The sequence below is a fragment of the Epinephelus lanceolatus genome, chromosome 2 (genome assembly GCF_041903045.1).
Source record: "Epinephelus lanceolatus isolate andai-2023 chromosome 2, ASM4190304v1, whole genome shotgun sequence".
Classification (NCBI taxonomy): domain Eukaryota; kingdom Metazoa; phylum Chordata; class Actinopteri; order Perciformes; family Serranidae; genus Epinephelus; species Epinephelus lanceolatus.
The window spans coordinates 26151172-26175525 of record NC_135735.1 but is presented as its reverse complement, the minus strand read 5'-3'; the positions used below and the strand labels follow the sequence as shown (position 1 = coordinate 26175525).

Sequence of the window (24354 nt, the reverse complement as noted above, 5' to 3'; positions counted from 1 at the left end):
ACCTGTGAGTCACTATCACCACATTCATACCCCCTCCCTGTTCATACCTTTCGCAACATGTTCGATGTTCATGGCCCGACCCCCAGCCAATCAGGATAGGACCTAATCTGTCCTTATCCATAAACCATTACTCCTGGTGTCCCCTCTCTTTTTGTTCAGGACAGCACTGTGTGTTTCCCACAGTGACAGTAATGAGGGTTCTTTAACAAATCAACTTAAGTCACAGACAGAAGGATCTCACCTGTAGACTCTACAGTACCTGCATTTCCCCTCACTAAATATTTTAAGCATCACCTGTGGGAGAAGTTTTGGTTCAAAGGAATTCCCAAAGTGTCTGTGCGACATCATGTCTGTGGTCAAAATCCTGTGCTGTTTGCTGTTAACGTTTCACCTCAGTGAGGGGAAGAAAATCAAGGGACACAGAGCAGGTGAGTGATATTTCACGTTCAAAAGATTCCAGAAAGTGTTATAAAAGACATTTGTAACATTGGTCTACCTGCCTTTATTAATGGACACCCTATATCTCATTGTACACCCTTAGTCATGTTGTGTACTGTGGGTTCATTATGTAATCATTACCAAGCTCCTGGTGACAGTTTTCAAACAGGGGGCACCAAACTGCAGTTTAAACACTGAGCCTTGACCCTCTTAAACTTTATTTTCCTCTCAGATTTCCTCGAAAGTTTATTTAAATTTACAATTTGCAATATTCTTTATCTGAAACTATATGATGCTGAGTGAAGTATTTACATAAGACATTAGTGTTTTATGGCTTAATCATGACTTCACACAGAAATATCAAGGTTTATTGAGAATAGATTTCCTGTGATGTTGGAAAATTTTGGATCTTTGTTCCTCTAGAACAGTAAATATCTGTGTTTGCACAAAGTTCAGCTGCACAACATGTGTGTGTAAAGTTGAAACCTTCAGTGGGCACAGTTCAGCAGTTCTCCTTTTCCATCTTGTTTTATTGTTTATTTGAAAACTATTAATTCAAAGTCTGTACAAGTCCATATATTTTACACTTCTATGTTTTCAATTCAAGGTTTGTTCTCTTATTGGCAGTCTGGGATCATCTCTTATATTTGCATCTTCTCTGTCTGTATACATAGTTGTTTCCTTCATTTAATCTGTACCTGCTTTGTATGAGCTTATTACTTATTTATGCATATATTATTTGTTTATTTTATGTATTTATTTAATCTTCCACTTGCATCTCAATATTTCCATGTGTGGGCTCAGTGCTGTTGGGCTTACCTGGGTTTCAGATTTTTTGTAAATCTGTAAATAAAATAATTGTCACCATCATTATTATTATTATTAGTAGTATTTTAGATTGTAAAACGTTTTGAAACCTTTTTTCTTGTACTCCTGATAGAATATTATTTGAGTCAGGATAAACTCCACTGACAACTTGCCAGTGTCAAGTGACAATTTAAAAATAAAATCTGTTAAACAACCCAAATAAAAATTCAAAGGACATTTTACGGCACTTGCTGTTGTATTATCTATTGAAAATGTTTTTCAATGGTGAATAAATTGTTACGTCACTACACATTACGGTGGTTGTTGCTGAAAATATAGGGGATACAATAACCAAACATTTAGGAAATATTGCTGGATATTAGCTGTTTTATTTAAAGTTTTTTTTTCCCTAAATATTTGCCTTTTTTAAATCTGCTTAAACCCGTTTGTTGCTGAGCTTGTTCGTAATAATTGTAAAATACATTTTCTCTTAATCATTTAATTTGGTGAATTCACACATAGTAAAGAGTAAAAATGAGTCTCCAAGCCACATGGAAAGTATCAGTCAGAGTGCAGCGCATGCAAACACTGCTGCAGTTTGTTTTTATCCTTCAACATTATTGCAGAAACCGTATTAAACTAATAACAGTGTGAGATTTGTAAAGTACACTCTTGTGCTCTGTTACCAATGAGTCACACTGTTTTTAAGTGCTCTCTGTGTTCTCATAGATAAACAGTCATAACAGTGAAGAGACACACCAAGGAAAATGTGGGATTTAACGAGCAGAGGGGAGGATGATGGGTGGATAATTACTTTTCATTACTTTCACTGTGGACGTGTTTTTATCATATCAGCATCCAGAGCTCATCGGATGGCAACTGCATCGCCAAACACTCAGGCGCCTGGGTTTCTGGCATTATTAACATTAAAATTAGAATAATAAATATGTTGGACATGAATCAATGACGAATCATAAAGGAAATGTAATGATAGATTTCTTTGGAGAAGGATCTGTGACGTTTGTGAGTGACTGTGGGCTGTGGTTTTAGACATGTTAAGGGAGGAGGAGTTTATATAAGAAATTATGAGAAGAGTCTGGCAAAGACTCAGCTGATGGGACTTTTTATGAAGTGTTATCTGTGTGCATCTGCCAAAGAGATCTGTATGACCTGGAAACACAGCAAAGTGCTTCTGAAAGGGCGTTAGTCAGCCTGCAGTGTTCAACAGGAAGTGTCCCCTTGTTTACTCTCAGATATTTGTATCAAGACATTAAAACATATCCTCTTCTCTCGAGTGGACAAATAAGGTGAATTTTCTGCATTATTTGTAATCATTGACCTCAAAGTAAACACACTGCAGCATGTTCTGATGTGCAGAGTAACCACAAAGAACAAACAGATCACTCTTGTGTTGTTTGATTTCCGAGGTGCAGTGGACGCAGAGCAGAGGGTCGTCCTAAAGGAGAAAAAGCCGTATGTCATCAGTTCTGTCTTCAAGATGTTTTCAGAAGGTGAGGACAACTGCATACTGGACCCTCTGCAGCTGCACACACTCACCTCCTGTGGCTTCAACAGCAGTAATCCCCTCATCATCATCACTCACGGGTGGTCGGTAAGGTCAACTTTTATTCCACTTCACTGACTTGAGCCACTGCATACAAAACATGGAACTCGGGCCAGTGTGAAGGAACTGCAGCTGGCATAGTTTCAGATGTAAATGTTGCATAAAAATCCCTGTGATATACTGAACAGAGCCGACCTTAACCATTCAGCCATACAAGCAGCTGCTTTGGGCCCTCCTGGTCTCTGGGGAGTCCTAGAAAAGATTTTCCTTAATCAACATGAGACAATAACAAAATAGAAATTGATCTTCTCAAACAAATTCCGACAACATTTTGTGCCATTTTTGCCAACAAGGAGTGACAAAACAATGAGCTCAGAGACAGGAGAAAGAGACGATTTAGTTTCATAATTTTACCCGTACCTTTGAGTGCCACCTTGCCCCTAGACACAGAATAACAAGTGATGGTGGTTGAAAACCTCTCCTATGAAAGAGGACTACCTTTCGAGACCCTTACAGACTCTGCAGAGGCTCATTTAAAACTGGGGTCATTTAAGTTATACATCTTTCTTTCACATCATTTGGTCCAGTTAGTTTGACTGATTACGGTTTAGACCATTAGAATTAAGATTTATACTGTTTCTTGTGTTTCCTGAGGTGGATGGTATGATGGAGAGCTGGGTGCCCCGGATGGCCACAGCCCTGAAGGCAAATCTCATAGACGTCAACGTGGTGATTACTGACTGGCTGTCCCTGGCTCACCAGCACTACCCTAAAGCTGCACACGCAACCCGCACCATTGGCAAAGATATAGCTCACCTGCTGCAGTCACTTCAGGTCAGAAAATTAAAAACTTAATTTTCAGCGTCAATATCATGTACACAATAAAATAAAATCAGCAACTGGTATATTAATACTGAAGAGGCAGTTTAAAACACCATGCAGGTACCAGATTCAACGCATTTATCATAATAATGTCATCATAAACCCCAACAGGCACATTACCAGTACCCAGTTAAAAAGGTTCATTTGATTGGCTACAGTCTTGGCGCTCACATCTCTGGGTTTGCTGGAAGCTATCTGGAGGGTTCGGAGAAGATTGGAAGAATCACTGGTGAGTTTTTCTACCTGGTTATGGGAATAATTGTGCTTTCTAAATCCATCAACCCAGACAAATATAATTAGCAAAAGTATATTTTGTATAGTGAATTTATCTATTCTGTGTTTTGTAACAAAGCGGTTCTTGATTGTGTTTTGTATCTGTCCAGGTCTTGATCCAGCAGGGCCGCTGTTTGAAGGCATGTCTCCCACAGACAGACTGTCTCCTAATGATGCTGAATTTGTAGATGCCATTCACACCTTCACCCAGGAGCGTTTGGGCCTCAGTGTGGGCATCAAGCAAGCTGTGGCACATTATGACTTTTACCCAAATGGAGGAGACTTCCAACCAGGATGTGACCTGCACAACATTTACGAGCACGTAACCCAGTACGGGATCCTTGGTACGATAAAGAATACATTACAACATCTTAGAAAATGAATTTATTTAAAAAAAAACAAACATATATGAGCTTAAAATAATGTGGTCCTCTAGAGCCCCTAGAGGCTGAAATGTATATTACACCCTAAAATTTCATGGTGGAGCTGAAAAATAAAGCCAATGTGGAAGTGCCAAAAACTGCACTTCCTCAAATGGCCACTTGAGGCTGGCTTCAGAAGGCAGTCAGTCCCCATTAGTCTGAGTGGGTGGAAGTTCGCTGCAAAGATCAGCCTCTCATTGGGCGGAACAAGCCACCGCCGACTGAAGTCCCGCCCTACCACCTCCGGTTGCAGTTTTCAACACGTCCTTTACTAACTTTTGCGGTGTTTGATCTTGCGGGGATGTAGCCATTTTTCTGCCATGGTTCGCGTCCTGTAGGCGTGTTGGCGTGTTACACCAAAACCTGTTTCCCCCCGGCAATATTTTTGCAAGCGCACCGTTGCTGTGGCACCGCCAAGAACAATTGTGATTGAGATTGTGGTTGAAAGAAATACAAGCAGCCGGGGTGTTTTTTTCTCCAATCTTAAAGTGAGAGTCGGCCCAGCCAGACCTTTCTTTTCTTGAGAAAGGTCTGGTGAGCGAGACTAGTCCCCATAGACTTGTACCCCATAGCCTGGTCCAAAGAGTAAGATCCACCTTTTGCTCCTTCACAGCTCCACCTTCTTGTCCAAATGTAGTACCTCCTAGCTAAAAAAAAAAACAAAAACAAGAAGGCAACGGGCAAAATGCCAAAGTTGAGGCTTCAAAAGCAGGCCTCCAAGAAGTGTATTGGGCTTTAAAGACAATTTTTATAGTGGCCAAATAGTGGAATCACAACTGCTGGGTCCATTATGTAATGCCATGCAACCCAAAAAGACTTTTTCCCATTGACTTACATTACGAAAGAGACATCTGTAAATCAGTGAATACATTTTTGGGAGTGTCACAACCCAAGCAAAATGATTCATTTCACTATCAGGATTTGATCCATTCGATCTGATAACATTTGGAAAGTGTAGGAGAGCCACACAACTGAATGATTGAATCATTTCATTCCCATTCAAGTTAACAAAATGATAAACCAGAAGTAGCTGGCTCTGCTGGCGTAAGTTAGCCACTCAGCCACACTGGCCACGCTTGGCCACTGAAGTCTGTAGAGCTCTTGCTCAATGGACTGCACACTGTGGAAACAGCACTGATCATCCATGTGATTTTATATGTTGCAGTTGAACCATTTTGGCTTCAAGCGCCACTGAGCAACTCCCTAGGAATGAACAGGGTCTGTGGAGGGTGAATGTGCACAGAAAATTCTGCCTGTTGGATTTCTTGTGTAAAAGTAGAAATTTTAGCCTGATGGTGTTGTAAGAAAGTTCCACCGAAAACATCAGGATTCAGCCTCTAGGAGCTATATGAACATTTCCTGGCGATCAAGCCAATAGATGCAATGATTAAAACACTGTTACATTTTGGCTTTACAAATATCTACAGCACAGGAGTGGAATATTTAAAGATTTAAGTGCCTCAAGAAAGGCATTCAGGTATTTTTACCTTTCTGCAACTCTCCTGAAATAAACAGTCTGAAACAAATCCAGGCCAAAGACCATTAGAGTGACTTCTCAGGGGCACAATTTCATGTTTTTTTAAGTGACAGTCAAGCTCTTACCTGAAGTGCTATTTATCAATCTAGATTGTGTTGGTGTGAGTTGCTGAGTGTTGGAGATATCAGCTATAGAGATATCTGCTTTCTCTTGAATATAATGGAACTGGCACTCGGTAATGTCTCTTTCCAGAAATCATGCAATTCACGCTTCTTTCTGCATTGGTGGGTGTAGATCAGTAGAAAGAAAATAGTTCCTACTTGAAACAAGGTCTGTGGATTATCTTGAGTCACCGAGTCAGTATTTCTGGAAAGAGATAATGCTGTTGAGTTAATCAAATGTTTTTTTTTTGGCACTTTAAGCACCACAAGCTGAGTGTCATCTAGTTCCATTATATTCTAGAGAAGGCAGACATCTCTACGGCTGATATCTCCATCACTCAGCAACTCACACCAAAATAATCTAGACTGATAATTAACACTTCAGGTAAGAGGAAACATATGTATTTTTGATTATGGGATGAGCTGTCCCTTTGAGGTCCGGATGATTCTTTGTAAGATGTAAGGGTGCTTTGATTTAGGCCTGAACAGATGCCATTCAGCGTTCTGGTACCCCTATGTGCCATTTACAACCCTGCATCTGAAGAGAAGATGTAAAACTCTAATCAGAGCAGTGTGTTCTGCTGCCTAACCGCTTACTGGTTTGCCTCTTCCTCTGCTCTATCATAACATTTTTTTTTTCTTAATTGGTCTTGCCACCTCAAAACAGTGGTTCAGAAGGAATATCTTGGGCACCAATTCATCTCTTGCTTGTTGACAGTTTCTCGTACTGTGTTCAGGCAGATGAGTTTAATTCCCTCCAGTCTCAACACAAGTGGCTGTGGGATTTATGGTGCCTCTCAATCCAAAACACATCCGCATAATATGACAGTCAGAGCCACATTAAAGCATCTGTCATCCTCAGGATTTAATTAGCAACATGTGCCTTCCTCCGCTCTGTCCACCCCTCTGAGCTGAGCTGCCTCCAGGCTACAAGAGTCAACTCAAAGAAAAGGCCTTCAGAGCAGCCTAGTATCAGACATAATGAGACGCTTTAAGGAGATGTGACAGAAGGACAATCTGATAGACGTCAGGCTTTAATGATAATGAAGTCAATCCTCAAATAATGGTCAGACACTATGATTAAGGTAGCCCGCAGCCTCTCAATCCACAGGAGAATATTTTGTCTGTTAAAAGAAATAAATCAATGTCTCACATTTAAATGTCCACCATATTTGTTTTTATTTTCTTCCCACAGGTTTGGATCAGACAGTGAAATGTGCTCATGAGCGGTCCGTCCATCTCTTCATTGACTCTGTGCTGAATAAAGACAAGCAGAGCAGGGCCTACAGGTGCACTGACAAGAGTGCTTTTAACAAAGGTGTGTGTCTGGACTGTCGGAAGAATCGCTGCAACACGCTGGGCTACGATATCAAGAGGGTTCGCAGTGGCAACAGCAAGAAGCTCTACCTGAACACACGCCCTCGGATGCCCTACAAACGTACGTGGTCTTCATTTAAACCAAACAGCTTTAAAGGGACAGTTCACAACAAAAGCAAAAACATATTTTCCCTCTCACCTGTGGTGCTATTCATCAGTTTAGATTGGTGTGAGTTGCAGAGTGTTGGAGATATTGTTCGTAGAGATATCTGTCTTCTCTCGAATATAATGAAACTAGATGGCACTCGCATTGTGGTGCTCAAAGTGCCAAAACAGAAAACAAAAACAAACAAAAAAAACATTTGAAAATCAGCAATGTCTCTTTCCAGAAATTGTAGATAATCCACAGACCTTGTTGTGAGCAGTTTCACCTGGGAACTATTTTCTTTCTACAGAACTACACCCGTCAACCCTATCACTGCGTAGAAGGAAGCGTGCATCTACTGCTAGCTCACCTAGCAAAACTGAGCTAGCTAACGTTACAGCTCAGCTGGGGAGGATACCATTAATATTTACATTTCATGCTGTCATGAGCACGAGCCTCTCATCCATGAATAGATGAATGCTTCCTTCTGCACGGTGATACAGTTGGCTGGTATAGTTAGAATGACAAAAAAACATTTTTTCCCCAATAAAACTGCTCAAAACAAGGTCTGTGAATCATCTTGAGTAACTTGGTCATGATTTCTCACCGACAAAACAACCAAATAGGTTGACGTGCAAGCAGCTTGTTACAACCCATAATTCAGTTTATTGTAAGGAGATGCCAGCTATTAATTATCACAGAAACAGAGGAAGTAACGTGACGTAGCATAATGGGTGGATGGGTCAAACAAACACAGGACTTTCCCCTTGGAGACCAGTGTTTCGTCCCAAAGTAAAGTTGACTTTTTTTGATAACAGCATAGCCTAATATGCAAGTATGTGTAGCATGCTATGCCAGTGACGTATGCGGTGTGTCATAATTGAGTTGTGTCATGTGAGGTTAGTGACAAAAGAACGTATTTAATGCCAAACCGTTATGTTTTTCTGGACCCTAACCAAGTAGTTTTGGAGCGGAACTGTGACTGTTGCATGACATTGAGGACATGTTGAAAAGTGCAACCGTTACAATAGTCATATAAGTAATTGCAGAAGTCAGTGGAAATAGACTTATTCTGTTGTTTAGGCATGAGAGAGCACTGGGAAAAAGAGCCTGCAGTTAAGTTTTTTAAATGATTGCACACCACAAGCTGAGTGCCATTTGGGTCCTTTATATTCAAAAGATGGCAGACAATTCTATGGCCGATATCTCCAACACTTTTATCCAAGACTGATAAACAGAGCTACAGGTAAGGGGAACATGTGTATTTTTGATTTGGGGTGAACTGTCCCTTTAAGATACATTTATATATCTCTAATCAATATATACTCAGTTTGCAGACCAACAGTGCTGCATGTCTTTCATTAGTAACTCAGTACTTCTACAATATACTTTACATACTGTATAGATCATACAGGCTAGACTGATCATCTGGGATGGATTTGCAAGGTGATGACATATTTTATAAATATATTTAAGCAAATCAATTACTTTTAATATTCAATTAATTCTTGTAATTTTTCTTCTTGTCAACAAACCCCATGAAAAGACCAAAACTCTCAACAGAGAAAACAAACACTTTTCTGTCTTCATCTCTTCTTCCTCTGGTTTCTTCTTCACAGTCTTTCATTACCAGTTCAGGATCCAGTTTGTTAACCAGACGGAGGCAATCGAGCCCACCCTCACCATCTCCCTCACTGGAACAAAGGAGGAGAGTGAAGACCTCCCCATTACCATGTGAGTACTGCACCACCTCCCGTCACATCTAGATGCTGATGTACTCGGTCTTTGACACATGCAATATGCAGCTGTGCTCTCAGCTCTATAAAGAAAGACGGCAAGTTAAGGAGCGCAGCTGACACACATGGAAACAACTGGAGCTGCTGCATGAAAGAGAACTATAAATGGGGGATGATGGAGTAAATAATTTACTCAAGCCACAATTCCCTGACTGTGTGATCCCTCATGTTCTGCGTATCAGAGAGCTGTGGGCACACCAGTATAAGAAGAGGAAATCTCATGTGCTGTCCTGCTTTAGTTTTAGACCATCACTTATAAATAAATGTGACAGCCTGTTGCAAGATGTTCCCCACTGTTATAATCCCACTCTGTCTGTCTTGTTTTTGTGTCTATCTCTTTAAACTCCAACAGCACTGAAAAGATTTTGGGTAATAAGACCTACACCTTCCTGATCACCCTGGACAGAGACTTAGGGGATCTGATGTTCCTCAACTTGCAGTGGGAGAGATCAGATGTGTGGAAGAACGTGTGGAACAAGATGCAGAGCATCTTTGTCTGGGGCAGCCAGCAAAGTAACCCACAGCTGACAGTGGGCAGGATCAGCATCAAAGCAGGCGAAACACAGGAGAGGTACAGCTGCAGAAGTAGTCAGAAGTTTTAAAGTTACAATACTTTAAAGTAAAAATATTCAATTACAAAGAAAAAACTGTACACTTTTAGAAGTATAATCGTAAAAGTACCTTTAACACAGATTTTTGCTGTTTATTGTTTATCTATATAGAAAATTAATAGATAATTAATAATTATTACTGTTGCATTAGAATGTAAGCAGCATTTTAACACTGTAGGTGGGAGAAGTGGAGCTAATTTTAACAAACATACTGTTGGCAGTTAGACATATGGAGTTGAGTTGTATAACTTGGACTGGAGTCACTCAAATCACAGATTTGATGACATTAGACTCAACTTGACAACATCAAAGATGACTTGCAACTCAACTTGGACTTGAACCTTTTGACTTGAATATACTTGTTACCTTCCTATGCCCAAAGTCTGAAAAGTATGTTATTTAAAAAGTGTGCCACAAATCTGTTAATTTACTGAAATGTTTTTTTCTCCCAGCCAGTCGAAAATTAAATTCCCAAGATCCACTCTGTTTGAACCAATTCAACAGCATCCAATCAACTTGCAGTAGGCAGCAATGAGGAACTAATGCTGCGTTACTGAGCACCAGTTGGAAAAAATGATACCAAAGATTTCTTTTGCATACAACAATTACATGGTGGTCAACAAAAATGAATTGCAGTATGAAAATTGAAAATGCAGTCGATATTTACAGACAAGATGCAAGAACTTTCAACAAACTTGTTTTTTAAACTTGCTTTGTTTTGTAATTTTGATATATTATTACTCTGTTGTTTAAATGGCATTACATTATGTGAGAGCACATAATGACTTGTTTAGAAGTCAAAACTCAAAGTTTAGGACTCGGGACTTTACTCAGGATTTGCTTTTCTTGACTTGGGACTTGACTTTGGACTTCAGTACAAAGACTTGAGACACACTTTTACTTGCAAAACAATGACTCGGTCCCACCTCTGCTGGTAGTTTCATTTTTGAGAATACACACACAGCAAAGAGCAGAGCAGTGGGAGCTTAGACACATCCAAATTAAACACATCACACAACTCTTCGACAACACACCACACCACACCACACCTTATCCCCTTAATGTCCAAATTATGACGGTCTCTCAGGGTGTTTATAGTGTATTTTCATCCATCCATCAGTGAGTCATGTGACTTATAAATATTACAAAGACCAAATATAGGCAACATCACAACTATCTTTTCAAATGTTCTTTTAATTACAGCTAGAAACTGCTTTGAAGAGGTGGTTGTTTAAGATGATTGAGTGTCATATATTAGAAGCTATTCATACTTTTTGTATGAAAAATTATCACTCCGCAAAATAACTAACTGCCATATAAATGTAGTGCAGGAAAAAGGACTGTGTAACTGCTATGAGATGTAGTGGAGCAGAAGTATAGAATACCATGACATAAATTAGTCAAGTAAACTTAAGGACAGTACACAAGTAAATGCACTGTTCATATGTTTTACTAAGTGTAGTAGTAGTTAGTATTAGAGGATTATTACTACTTGAGCATTACTATTAAATATAGATATTTAAAGTAGCTGTCACATATCATGTACTATTTAAGTAAACTGCGCCAAATTATAAACCCTACAAAATACATCAAATACACATAAAAACATTCAATAAATAATAAATATACTTATTTTCTGACACAAATCACATCTTGCAGAGTCCCACCACTTACAGCAGTTAAACCTTCTACATCTACACCATTACAGTGTTTTAATGCCACCTAGTGGATTCTTCCCACACACAGTTTAGGTCACTCATCATCATGACTGCTCTCTGCTTCACTCCTCTGTTCAACAACAGCATGTCAACGACATCCTTTCTGTTTTTCAGGACATCTTTTTGTGCCATGAACGATGATGGACAGCACATGGAAGAGTCGGAGGATAAAGTGTTTGTACGCTGTAAAGAAGACAAACCAAGACACCGCAGAAGGAAGCAGCACTGATGCACTCATGAACAGACTGAAGATCTCTGATGGAGGGGCTGGAGGTTCACAACTGGATGCAACTCGGAAAACTCCTCAAAGTGAGGCTGGGCAGATTCGGGAAGTAAATTAGAAATCATTAATTATCTGAAGATGTGGCACAGAACAAATCAGTGCTGAAATTTAATAGGAGATTTTTTGTAACTCTGCAACTGATGTAAACTGTGTTTACAATTCACAGAAACCTGTTTAAGTTTGATTTTGTGATACAGCTATTAATAAGTTAAGTATTGCACAGTGCATTTTTAAGAACCAGCCCATATTTACATTTCTGTCTTCATACAAATGTTTTTCAAGTGTATGAAGAGATGGAAATTTGCCAATTTAAACACTAAGTGAACAGTGAACAGTCAGGCGTTCAACGACCTTTTGATGACGTTAATTCCAAAGCATGTTAATGTATTTTTTTCTGTGTGTCTTACTTGTACATCGTTTAAAAACCTACATTAAGTCTTACCAATAACATAATATAAATACATGTTAATCAAACTCAGACCAAAGCAATAAATATACACTTTTTCTTTTCTATTCTGTTTTGTGGTGTTTGATTTTTACAGCTGTAAACTCAGCTGCCAGTAAAGCTGGAACATTAAATACAAGCTCATGTCAGGCTATCCTGTCCTGAATGTCTAAATTGCATGTCTAACTTGCACAAACAGAGTGTACAATCATAATACTACCTTTTGCAACTACGTACAAACAGCAAAACGAACATTTGATCAACTCTGGTTTATTAATGCATTTCAAGTAGTTCAAAAGAAATTATAGTTTTGCACAATAACTTTGCAAATTTAGTAAAATTTTCAAAGTAAGCAGAATGGGAAACAGAACAAAAAGGGAAAAAGGAAATTTAAAAAAAAATAAAGACCATTGAAGACACTGTATAAAACACAGGAGACATTAAAATCAGACAGTAGTACTGTACTACTCTGTTTACATCACTTACACTTCAGTGCACATTTTCTCAACATCACAGCAACACATGTGAAAGACAGAAAATTTTTCCCAGAGTATTATCCCCCGACACCCAGTAATGTCCACATCTTACCATATCAACAAAAAAAGATAAGGATGATTCAGCAAAGCATCTCACTCTCTCTCTCTCTCTCTTACACATACACATACACGCGCACACACACACACACACACACACACACACACACACACACACAGCTTTGAAAATTAAAAATATACTTTAAGCTCCGACCCAAGAGAAAAGCACTACAAGTAGCACCGGAAAACAAACGAAATCAGTAAGAGAAGCAACAGATTGCATTTTCAGAAACTTTGCTGCAGCACATAGACATGAGTAACTATTTAGTTATGAAAACACAATTGAATATTCCATGCACCCATTTAGGAGAAAACATTAAAGGCATTTCTCTGTGAAGAGGCTAACTTGTTCGCTGTTGAGCTCTGTGATACTCTGCATAGAATCGATCTGATCGATGTCACAACATCCTGAAGACAATGCTGAGCTGCAGCTGTGCTCCACACAACTCTTCTGCAAGGTTAAGTCTTCGCTCCATTGAGTCGTTCCCTCCTAAAGTAATTCTAAGAAACTATAAATATATATATTTGTATAATCTGCCAGTAACTCGACACAGAGTATTCTGCACCCTCATCCATCTGTCAGTGAAGTTGACCCAAGATTCATCTGGTTGGGGATGACTGAAAACTTAAATTAGAGTTGGGCAGTGATACAATACTAATTATAATGTCTCAAAAAATCAGAAACTAATGCAAATTTGCGATTATAACATTTAATTTTTATGTATTGGGAGATAAATGTCAATCATCACTTGCCAAGCTCTAACTCACATCATTCCCAGCACATTTCTTTTTAAAATTTCAGCATCCCAGACTGAAAACAGTGCTTGCTCATGCATGGTTTTACTATTTTGTCTTTCTTTGTCTTTGTTTAAGTGAGCTCACTGAGACAAATTCAAATTAACCATGGTGATACGGCAATAAAGTATTGAATCTTGAAAGGTTTCAGCCTGGGTGAAGATCACTGACTCCAACTTCAGTCTCCCTGCTCTGAGTAGGCACATTTCAGTGCAATTACCCAAACCAAGGGGGTAGAACAAGGGTGACAAAGGTTCCTTGAGAAAATCCCGATCAGTAGGAAATGAAAGGACAGAAACGTGTTGGATGGCTGACACATAGTGATTGTTCACTCTGGTAAATGTCTGTTAACAGCAGCAGCAAAGCAACAATAAAATTAGAAGCTCTAGTTTTCCTCAACTGAGTCAATTCCTGCACATATACAAATAATCTGAACTGCAAGTAAAAATCAATAAAAGCGAAATCACATTTAAGACAGAAAGGTTCCTTATCCAGGCTAGAGGAAGGATCTAACTGCTTCTGAGTGGTTTTAACAGGTTTTTGTCATTTCTTGAACAACTGCCAGTGTGTAATATTCAAAAGGTGGACAGAAAACAACAAACATGGGCAAGACGATGGCAATGGGACCCTTATTTTCTATAATAACTCCTTACATTCTCCTCTTTGCTTCCACTGTCTTCACTCTGAATGAAAAGACGCACACTGTGGCGCAAAGTGGTCATTTCACAAATGTGTCACAAATCAGTGTCAAAGCAACGAGTCGAGGGAAAAACAGCTATGACAGAATAAGTGTGATATAATCAGGTTGATAAAAAGCTATTCTCTCACCATTCATTTCAGCCCCAGACTATATCTTTATGTAAACACAGCTGCAAAGCCATATGACAACAAGAAATATACATATCAATCTCCCCCTCTGCAGCTCCTCCATCTGATATGAGACGGCACAATAATCTTATTAAGCTCGTTTATCTACATTCTTTCCATACAGTCCGTCCTCTAAATCTCTACATCCCATGGCAGCTAACCCTTCTGCACAGGCTTCAGCCAGGAGGGAGTTGACCCTGAAATACACATGCAGCCACCTTTCCCACTCAGTACACCTGTTTGCTGTTGTTTTATTAATCCTGAGAAAGTGAATTAAAACAGTAAATAATCTTCATCATAAAGAAAATCAATGTCATTTGAAACAGAAACAAAAGAACCTACTGCAACATCTGTACAATTGCACGCTGAAAGAACATGTATGCTTTAGAAAGAAAAAGCTTCTGTTTTCAATGGTGCTTTGATTTTTAAACTGATTACATTGGCAGAAACAAGAGTTCTCTGCCAACTGACTGGCAGTAAATACCCATGTGACTTGCAGTCCTGCCATCGTGCTGATGGTGGCAGCACTTCAGAGAGGAATAACAGGAAAAAGGAAAAGGTAGCACAGATGAAAGACAGAAGAGGGCGACTCTAACACAAAGCTGCTATCTCTCCTCCATTCTGGTAAAAACAAACAAAAAAAAAGCATTCAAAGATTAAGACCACACAACAAGAGATCGGTGAATTTCTCCTCCTGTCTTTCCTTGGAAAAGTTATTCATTTCCTATAAAAGCTGAGTGAACCACTGCTAATCTGGCTCTCAGACCAGAGGTGCTGAGTGAGTTTGTAAGGCCCAAAACAACACTTTGGGCTTTGTCCAGTGAAATCAGTCCAGTTGCAAGTTCTTTGAATTTTGCAATAGGTGGTAAAGGTAACTCTTTGGAGTGAAGTGCTCCCATTGTAGGCACTAGGAAGAACCAAGGCAAAGAGCAGTAGAGTCTCAGCGTCTCATCTGTCCCATCTGATAGTTCTCTCTGTGACGGTGTTGGCGCGGGCCCTGTGCGTGTTGGTTTGCGTGCTGCTGCCTTCTCCTCAGTGTACCTGCAGGACATCAACATCTCGGTGAGAGTCATAAAAGGACAATGAACGCTAGAAACTAAGGCTGCTCCTTTCCTACATCGTCAGAAAAGCTGAAGATGAGGCAGTCATAGCAATAACATATACATTTTAAAACAGAATAGCTATAATCACATTTCAAAACCCCACAACAGGACTGCCTAAAAACTTATTTTCACCCAGGGATGGTGCCTTACGTCCTCCTCACACAAGAGTTTTGCATGCCTGACGCATGTTCTCATCTCATCTACCTACTGTGGTTGCACATGGACATACATGTAAATATATGATGTACAGTACCTGGCAGTGGCTTTGGTGGAGGCAGTTTGGGATTGCTGCTGGGGGTGTGGACGCTGCAGATCTTGATGAAGCCAGCCATTAGCATAATGAGAGCAATGCCCATCAACAGCACTGCCCACCAGTGAGCCTGCATAACAGAGGATAGATTAAAGGATATATAAATACAGGCAAAAAACACTGCAGAAATAGTTTGACACTATTCTGACACACTCACCACTATCCACTCTGCAATATTCTCGTAGAGCTCTGCATTGAAGATGGCTTTCTTCAGTCTTGCCAGTGGCCCGTCGGCGTCCACTAGACGACACCTCATAAAGACATCACAGTAGCCCTTAAAGTCATTGCAGGGTGAGCCGGGCTGCAGCGTTGTGACCTTCTTGTTGAAGAACTGGACCCACTTATCTGAGCCGGTGCTGCTGCAGGTGTTGGGCTTCACTGAGGGCAGAAGGAGAGAGAGAGTGACCTCTGAGATACTGACAATAAGTCTGTGCTTCATAGCATGGACTGTTTATAAAGATGGAAGACATGGCAACTCTTCAAAAGTTAAGCTAAAACATCTTGATTGCCCCCTGGTGGCTGGCTGCAGGAAAGATCACATAAGCCCCCGCCCCCTCCATGTTAACAGGTGGGTCATGGGCCAAACTAAAAGATCGAAGTACATGGCAAAAAAAATTTGGGGTTTCTGTTACATGACACTGATGTATGTTCAAGTATTCGCTTACAAAAAAGGGGGTTGACATCATGATTGACAGCTGTGTGCGCCAATTGGTGAGCTTGCAATTAAGTGATTGGTCAGAGGGGTGTATGCGCAGGAACTCAATACCGCAGAGATTGCTATTGAGCAGACTCTGGCTTCAAATGACATAACAAGCGCAAGATGGCTGCAGCAATATCCAGAATATTTTGGCTTCAATTTAGTACAGTGTAGGGAAGTGGAAATGCATTGTCAATCTTTATATACAATCAGTGCTTCAGACTGAAGAAGACCAAACGAAGACAAAAAAGGAGAACTAGTTGAGGTCATTAATGTCACATCATTCAAACTTAACATTACTACTGTGATTGTGTATGTTGATCCATGAACAGTTCTGCAGCCCGTCACTCACTTTTCTCCATGCAGCACACGTGGCAAAGCTCAGCCGCCTCATCCTTGTCGTCTTGGCTGGCACAGGTGCAGACCTCCAGACCATACTTTGCACAAATGGATCCAGAGCATACCTGGTCCAAACAAGCAAGCAGCAGAAAAAAACAATCTTTTGAAACCTTTTACTTATATATAAACACATGCTCACAAACTGCACATACCAGACATTAAACAGCAAGAATGCAGCTAATACTAACATACCCCGTTGAGGCAGACTTGTGTATCTTTATGGCAAGAGGTGAAGTTTGCCTTTGGTTCTGAGGCAGGACACAGAGCAGTGGCTCCGTTGCATGAGCCCACTTGGGCACAGTCGGACTCCTTTCTGCACTGTTCATTTGAGCCCTTGAAAGTACACTCTGCTGTGCAGCATGGGCCTTGGCTCGGACTGTGGGATAAAAATTACAAATATGGAATGAAAAGTCAAACAAATGCTGCGCTGTTAACAACGTTTTGTGCTTAATAACTCTTTCACACATTACAGGACTATACAAAGACATGCTGATCACATCTGACCTGCAGATTTTGCCAGGTTGGAGTTTGCACTTTTTGCCCTCTCCTTCATTGGCACTATAGCAACAGGGGTCTTTACACTGATCACTGTAGCCGCAGTCACACTCTTCTCCTTCTTCCACTAGTCCATTACCACAGATTGGCTGGCCAGACTCTGTACAGAGACACAACAGCATGAGGACAGAATCTCTCTCACAGACATTCAGACAGGAACAGATTTGTTCATAAGAGGGAATTTACCAACAAAGCAGTCGTCTCTCTTCTTCGTCAGAACAGCACTTATATTGCGGATGCTGCAGATAGAGAACTTGTTATTGTTGAGCTTGTCCCCTGATGTGGCTCTGGCGTACATGATGTAGTTGCCCTGCTCCTTTTTGTCCTGCAACTTAGACTCTCCAGGGGTGCATTCAATCCCAGAATCATGCTGTAAAAAGTTGGCAATTAAAGGACAGAGGGCAGAGAGATTAGAGAGAGAGCTGTGTATGATCTGTTGCACAGCTTGACAAGAGAAAGAAGTGTATTGTCAAAGGCAGTTGTTTTAAGTCATAGCACTTACAGGAGAGCCAAAGTTGTGCCCAACCTCATGAGCGAAGGTAATGTGTGACACCTTGGGAGGGACGTGGGAGGCGTAGTTCTGCACAGTGATGATACCAGTGTTAAGAGACTTCCTCTTCCCATCAGAGTACAGTTTGCTCTTCTCACAGATGCCCCCAGAGCTTCCTGTGACAGCAGAATAAAACAATTAAGAGCAGAATGCATGATCATACTATTTTAATACACACAAGAGGTCACAGAGAAAGTTATTCACTGTCGCAGATTGAAGTTAAACAACCATCAAATAGGTTCAATGAGCTTCAATCATCCGTCCTGTGGGGAAAGATGTTAAGAGTTAGGGAAAGTGATCATCTGAATCCTGCAGCCAAGTACCCCAGAAGGTTAAACGCACACACACAAACAGACACACACACTCGCAGTAGGGAGAGCAGTCTACTGGTGCTAGTAGTTGCTTCTGAGGAGGGCAACAGCTTGGCCACAGCAGTCGCTGCTCCACAGTTCACAAAAAACACTTCTCATGTATTTCTGCACTCAAGAGAAAATTACTGAACCATTAACTTCAGTAACTTTCACAGATGGTGCAAGTTACTCTTGTATATCAAATTAGCCAAGTCTCTGCAGTGTCAGTCTGACCACAAAGCTAAAATTTAAATTGCTGTTTTTACAAGAAGTTTAAAACATGTGGTGTCAGACACAATATCACAAGTTTCCCTGATGCTGTAAAACATTAAGTCTGTAATCATCACTGTTATCACTTTTCTGCATAGAGCAAAACAGAAGAAGCAATATGCTATGCTATGAAAAGATCACAGCATATGCCAAACACAAAGCAACTGCATCAGCAGAAGAACAATGATAGAGCACATGGATTCTAAATGAGCCTCCCATGACTATATATATATATATATATATATATATATATATATAGTCATGGGAGGCTCATTTAGAATCCATGTTACATCAACATGTTCTATGTTGATATTCTGAAATAGCTAGTCATTACTTTTAGGATCATGACTTAGGTTTTACAAGTAAAACATAACCACTGATGTACAGGTCATACACCTACAAGTCTGTGTTGTCACATATACAGTCAGGTCCATAATTATTTGGACAATGATACAGTTGTCGTCATTTTGGCTCTGTACACCACCACAATGGGTTTTAAATGAAACAATGAATACCTGCTTAAAGTGCAGACTCTCAGCTTTCATTTAAGACTTTTTTCAAAAATGTAGTATGAACCGTGAAGGAATTACAACCATTTCTTCACACAGTCCCCCAACTTTAAGGGCTCATAAGTATTTGGACAAACTAACATAATCATCAATTAAACAGTCAATTTTAATACTTGGTTGCAAATCCTTTACAGTCAAAGACTGCCTGAAGTGTTGGACACATAGGCATCACCAGATGCTGGGCTTCTTCCCTGGTGATGCTCTGCCAGCCCTTTACTGCAGCCGTCTGCACTTCCTGCTTGTGTTTTGGGTGTTTTGCCCTCAGTTTTGGCTTCAGCAAGAGAAACGCATGCTCAATTGGATTCAGGTCAGATGATATGACTTGACCATCACAGAACATTCCTTTTCTTTGCCTTAAAAATGTCTTTGGTTGCTTTTGCAGTATGCTTCAGGTCAATGTCCATCTGCACTGTGAAGCATCGTCTAATGAGTTTTGAAGCATTTGGTTGAATCTGAGCAGATAATGGTGCCCCAAACACTTCAGCTTTCATCCTGCTGCTCGTCAGCAAGACAAGACTTCACTAGAATAAATACAGAGGGTTTATCACAAGATGTAAACCACTGGTTAGCCTTAAAAATGGAAGGCCAGATTAGAGTTTGTCAAAAACCATCTAAAAAGCCTGTACAGTTGTGGAACAGCATACTATGGACAGATAAAACAAAGATCAACTACCAGAATGATGGGAAGACAAGAGAAGGAAGAAGGGAAGGAACTGCTCATGATCCAAAGCACACCACCTCATCAGTGAAGCATGGTGGAGGTACTGTTATGTCATGGCCATGTATGGCTGCCAGTGGAACTGGTTCTCTTGTATTTATTGATGATGTGACTGCTGACAAGAGCAGCAGGATGAAAGCTGAAGTGTTTGGGGCTACATTATCTGCTCAGATTCAACCAAATGCTTCAAAACTCATTGGACGATGCTTCACAGTGCAGATGGACATTGACCTGAAGCATACTGCAAAAGCAACCAAAGACATTTTTAAGATAAAGAAAAGGAATGTTCTGTGATGGTCAAGTCATATCATCTGACCTGAATCCAATTGAGCATGCGTTTCTCTTGCTGAAGCCAAAGCTGAGGGCAAAACACCCAAAACACAAGCAGGAAGTGCAGACGGCTACAGTAAAGGGCTGGCAGAGCATCACCAGGGAAGAAACCCAGCATCTGATGATGCCTATGTGTCCAACACTTGAGGCAGTCATTGACTGTAAAGGATTTGCAACCAAGTATTAAAACTGACTGTTTAATTGATGATTATGTTAGTTTGTCCAAATACTTATGAGCCCTTAAAGTTGGGGGACTGTGTGAAGAAATGGTTGTCATTCCTACACGGTTCATACTACATTTTTGAAAAAAGCCTTAAATGAAAGCTGAGAGTCTGCACTTTAAGCAGGTGTTCATTGTTTCATTTAAAACCCATTGTGGTGGTGTACAGAGCCAAAATGACGACAACTGTATCATTGTCCAAATAATTATGGACCTGACTGTATAAACTACCAAAAAGTAAACAAAAGAAGTGAAACATAACCCAAGTGACTACACCAATGATTTGAAAAGAGAAAAGAAAAAGTTAAAACCTGTAGTGCCTGTTATAACTGCCCAGTGTATACGCTCACCGAGTCTTGGTTCAACATGTACGAACAACCTCCTGTACTTCACACACAGTTTAGTTTGTAGTGATAGTTTACTAGAAAGTGGATTTTACAAGATAGTTTACACAAAGGTGTACCATATATCGTTTTTAACATGTGTCGGGTGCTCCAATAGCTCCCCTGGTAGAGTGAGCGCTGCATGTACTTAAGGCTGAGTCCTTGGCAGTGGCTCTTTGCTGCATGCCCCATAATTTACCTAAAATTAAAATGCCAAAAACAAGACCAGCTTAAAAAAACATTTCAGTCACGGTCAACAACTAGAGACCATCTTGCGATAGAATCACAGCAGCCGTGACACTGATTCACAACTGTAAAATTATTTGTGGCCCAGGGGGGTAAAACTGAGCGACAAATGGCAGCTTTCTTACTTCCTATCCCCTACCTCTGGTGTCCTTGCTCAGACCACAACCATCTTCAACCTCGTTATAATCTCACCTACAAGCCGGTTATGTTTTGTGATTGCAACCTGCTCATACGTGACGCTATTGCGTTGATAAAATCTGTACACAGACAACAGACAGACAGACACCTGGCAAAATACTCACAAACACTTCTGTGGTAGTTCCTGCTACAGTAGGTGCCTCCAGGAGCACATTCTATCGTGATGACAAACACACACTCACACAGACTCGCAGAGCATAAGCATGCCTGCGGTGCTTCTGTTTTTCCCATAATCCATAAACCCTGTCATAAGGAGGCAACTTCAGCTTCTACTGTGGCTGCACAGACACAAAAGACCAAAGCACTTAAAGAAATAAACAATGTGTCCATTATGTATAAGTGTGCAGGAACATGGCTGCACATTATGTGTTTATCTATTGCATGCACTGTATGTAAGTGTTCTTGTGAAGCTCCTCCTGAAGCAATGAAACAGCTGGTCACATCAAATAAGACACACGTTAGTTATGCTCGACTAGTGTCTCTGATGGCTGTTTGTTCTAGCCTCCCTTTGTTCAAACAATCACACCGCAGCTCACTGCAGCCCATTCTCCTCTCCATCTCTTATCCTCAATCGATTCCTTCAGCTTACAGCATTGCCAATTTGCCCGTATTGATTGTCTGTGTTTTCTGCTGTATTCCTCATGTTGAGATGGAGGTGTCTGAACTTATTCAAAAGGAGTAGGCAGGAGAACTCCCTATAACTATCATTCATACATGTTGTGCCTATGAGGGAAGAACTGGTTTATATAAGACGTGTGGGAAAAACACATTATGAATCCTGAGAAAGGGGGAGGAGGCTTTCCCTTTGGCATACATACATAGATATAATAATATTACATCTATTGTATCTTATAGAATGTCCTAGTATTGTTCATAATATAAAGTACCAGAATAGGGTAAGTTAAACGTGCATACTGACAAGTTAAAACACTGTAAACTTCAGGGTAGAGCATGTAACTCCTATAATGCAATTTCCTCCATGCCCCTTTTCCACCGTCTTTGACGTTAAGAGACAAACACATTTAATGACCAACTGAGTGATGGTCAATGTGAGATAATGTGTTTTCAAATTTGAGCCACTTTCATGCACTTAAGCCAAGTGTTGCAGCAGCACGTGGCCAGTCTAGGCTGTCTTTTGCTCAAAGGCCATTAAAGCTCTCGTTCTAACCCTGCACCAAAGTTTTAAAAAAATAAGCAGGTTATTAACGACTAAAATATAAATGATTTCTAACCAGTGTGCCAATGTATTTGCTTCTTCTTCTCTAATATTTGTGCTGCTACACAAATGACTCTGGAAGCCTCTTTGTGAAATTTAAGTTATATTTAGGTCCATACATTTGGTTAATGCAGATAATTAGTATGTTTCATTAATGATGTTGGTATGAAAAAAAAGGAAACCAATATAACTGGTTCATTTTGGTGTGAAGATAAATTCTTTATAACTTTCAACTTTCAGTAGGGCTTGATTCTGATGGCATTTACACACCGGGGCGTGACAAATGCACGACACAAAAATGCTAGAATATTTTGCATCCAAACGTCAGCGATGCAAATTTTCAACACACATCAGGATTGCCCCAGAATGACGTCTGTATGTCTGAGGTAAGTTGTTGCACAGCCCAAGCTTCTGTAAGCTATTTTGTTGAGTTTCCTCTCAGCGAAATCCTCTGAGTCAATTTGAGCTCTCTCTGTTAAACCATTACGCAGTGTGCATGTCTAGGGCTTTTATTGTGAAAGGTAAGAATGCAAAGAATGGATCTGGTCTGCGTTGCCTTTGTCAAGGTTGAAGGGAGTAATATAGTTTGCAATCTTGGTTTGGACTAGTCTCCATTGTGTTGTTTGATAATCGTTTATGCTCATGGCAAAAACAATAGTTCGAAAAAATATACTGAGAATTTATCGCATGAAAAACAAAAACAAAAAAAAACATCCTCAGTGACAAAAGGCCTTCAGTTTAAGCCTTTTTTAAGAAAGGCCCTACTTTAATCTTAAAATGTATTCAGTTGGTTTTACTTTGAGTTACTTGCAAGTGTGTGTGTGTGTGTGTGTGTGTGTGTGTGTGTCGTTGAGTACCAACCTGAAGGAGCCCCAACCCAAGCCAAGCCAAGAACTCCATCATCAAAGTCCCTGTCAGAGAAGACGTAGGCTAGGCAGTAGTCGTCGTGGTTCTGCTCAGAGTTAAGCTCCAAAAACTTCTCCACTCCGATGTTGGCGAAGCGGAAAGGATTGGTTCTGTCTTTTTCATCATTTGTACCATTTATCTGAATGAAGGAGAGTTGAGCAATTACACAGGAGGAGCGAGAAGAGAGACACTAACATACACTATACATACATGAACAGATCTGCACCACTGTGACTACGATTATGTTCACAAAATATTCTGGGTTTTTTTGCCCTTATTCTGAAAGAGAGAATGCCTTCTAGGCTGTTTACATGGCTAATAAAATGAATATTCCACTAATATTCCAGTTTACATGCAGCTGTGCATACTCTGATTTACGTAAGGTGCCCCCATGACGTATATCCTATGACTGTGATATCTGCACACATCCAATAACCTGTTAATATCCAACCCTTTCATAATGTTTAAAAGTGAGTGTGCTTTTCTTCCAACCAGAAATGTGGGCCTGTTTGGCCATGCATTTCTACCCCAGCCTTGCAAACTGTTGGCTAATTGGTTTGTGCACAATGTATACATGACGACGCACAGAGCTGACCGTATTCAACTCAACTCAAGTTTATTTATAAAGCACAGCCGAGCTGGTCAGAAATCCCTTTCATGGAGTCAGAGGGGGCCAAAGAGGACAACTTCTGACTTGCCCTCATTCAGCTGAAGGAAGTTCTGTCCCTAAACAGACAAGA

At 40.3% G+C, this 24354-nt stretch overlaps 2 protein-coding genes across 2 annotated transcripts in view; one reads left to right on the top strand and one right to left on the bottom strand.

The window, feature by feature from the left end:
* The first annotated feature begins 136 nt into the window (after positions 1–136).
* Positions 137–12407, top strand: lipca (lipase, hepatic a). Its single transcript, XM_033619848.2, has 9 exons — positions 137–428; positions 2679–2857; positions 3464–3643; positions 3803–3920; positions 4075–4308; positions 7220–7462; positions 9106–9220; positions 9635–9853; positions 11726–12407. The coding sequence occupies exons 1-9, from the start codon at positions 347–349 to the stop codon at positions 11838–11840; spliced, it is 1485 nt and encodes a 494-aa protein (XP_033475739.1). The 5' UTR covers positions 137–346; the 3' UTR covers positions 11841–12407.
* A 186-nt stretch (positions 12408–12593) lies between these two features.
* adam10a (ADAM metallopeptidase domain 10a) overlaps positions 12594–24354 on the bottom strand; it is a 33760-nt gene continuing 21999 nt past the window's right edge. The window contains exons 8-16 of the mRNA XM_033619727.2: positions 23570–23753; positions 18161–18324; positions 17845–18028; positions 17608–17758; positions 17296–17479; positions 17057–17168; positions 16165–16385; positions 15951–16077; positions 12594–15635 (exon numbers count right to left, since the gene is read on the bottom strand). Coding sequence (XP_033475618.1) covers positions 15535–15635; positions 15951–16077; positions 16165–16385; positions 17057–17168; positions 17296–17479; positions 17608–17758; positions 17845–18028; positions 18161–18324; positions 23570–23753 — 1428 coding nt within the window. The 3' untranslated portion in view covers positions 12594–15534. The remainder of the gene's footprint in view (positions 15636–15950; positions 16078–16164; positions 16386–17056; positions 17169–17295; positions 17480–17607; positions 17759–17844; positions 18029–18160; positions 18325–23569; positions 23754–24354) is intronic.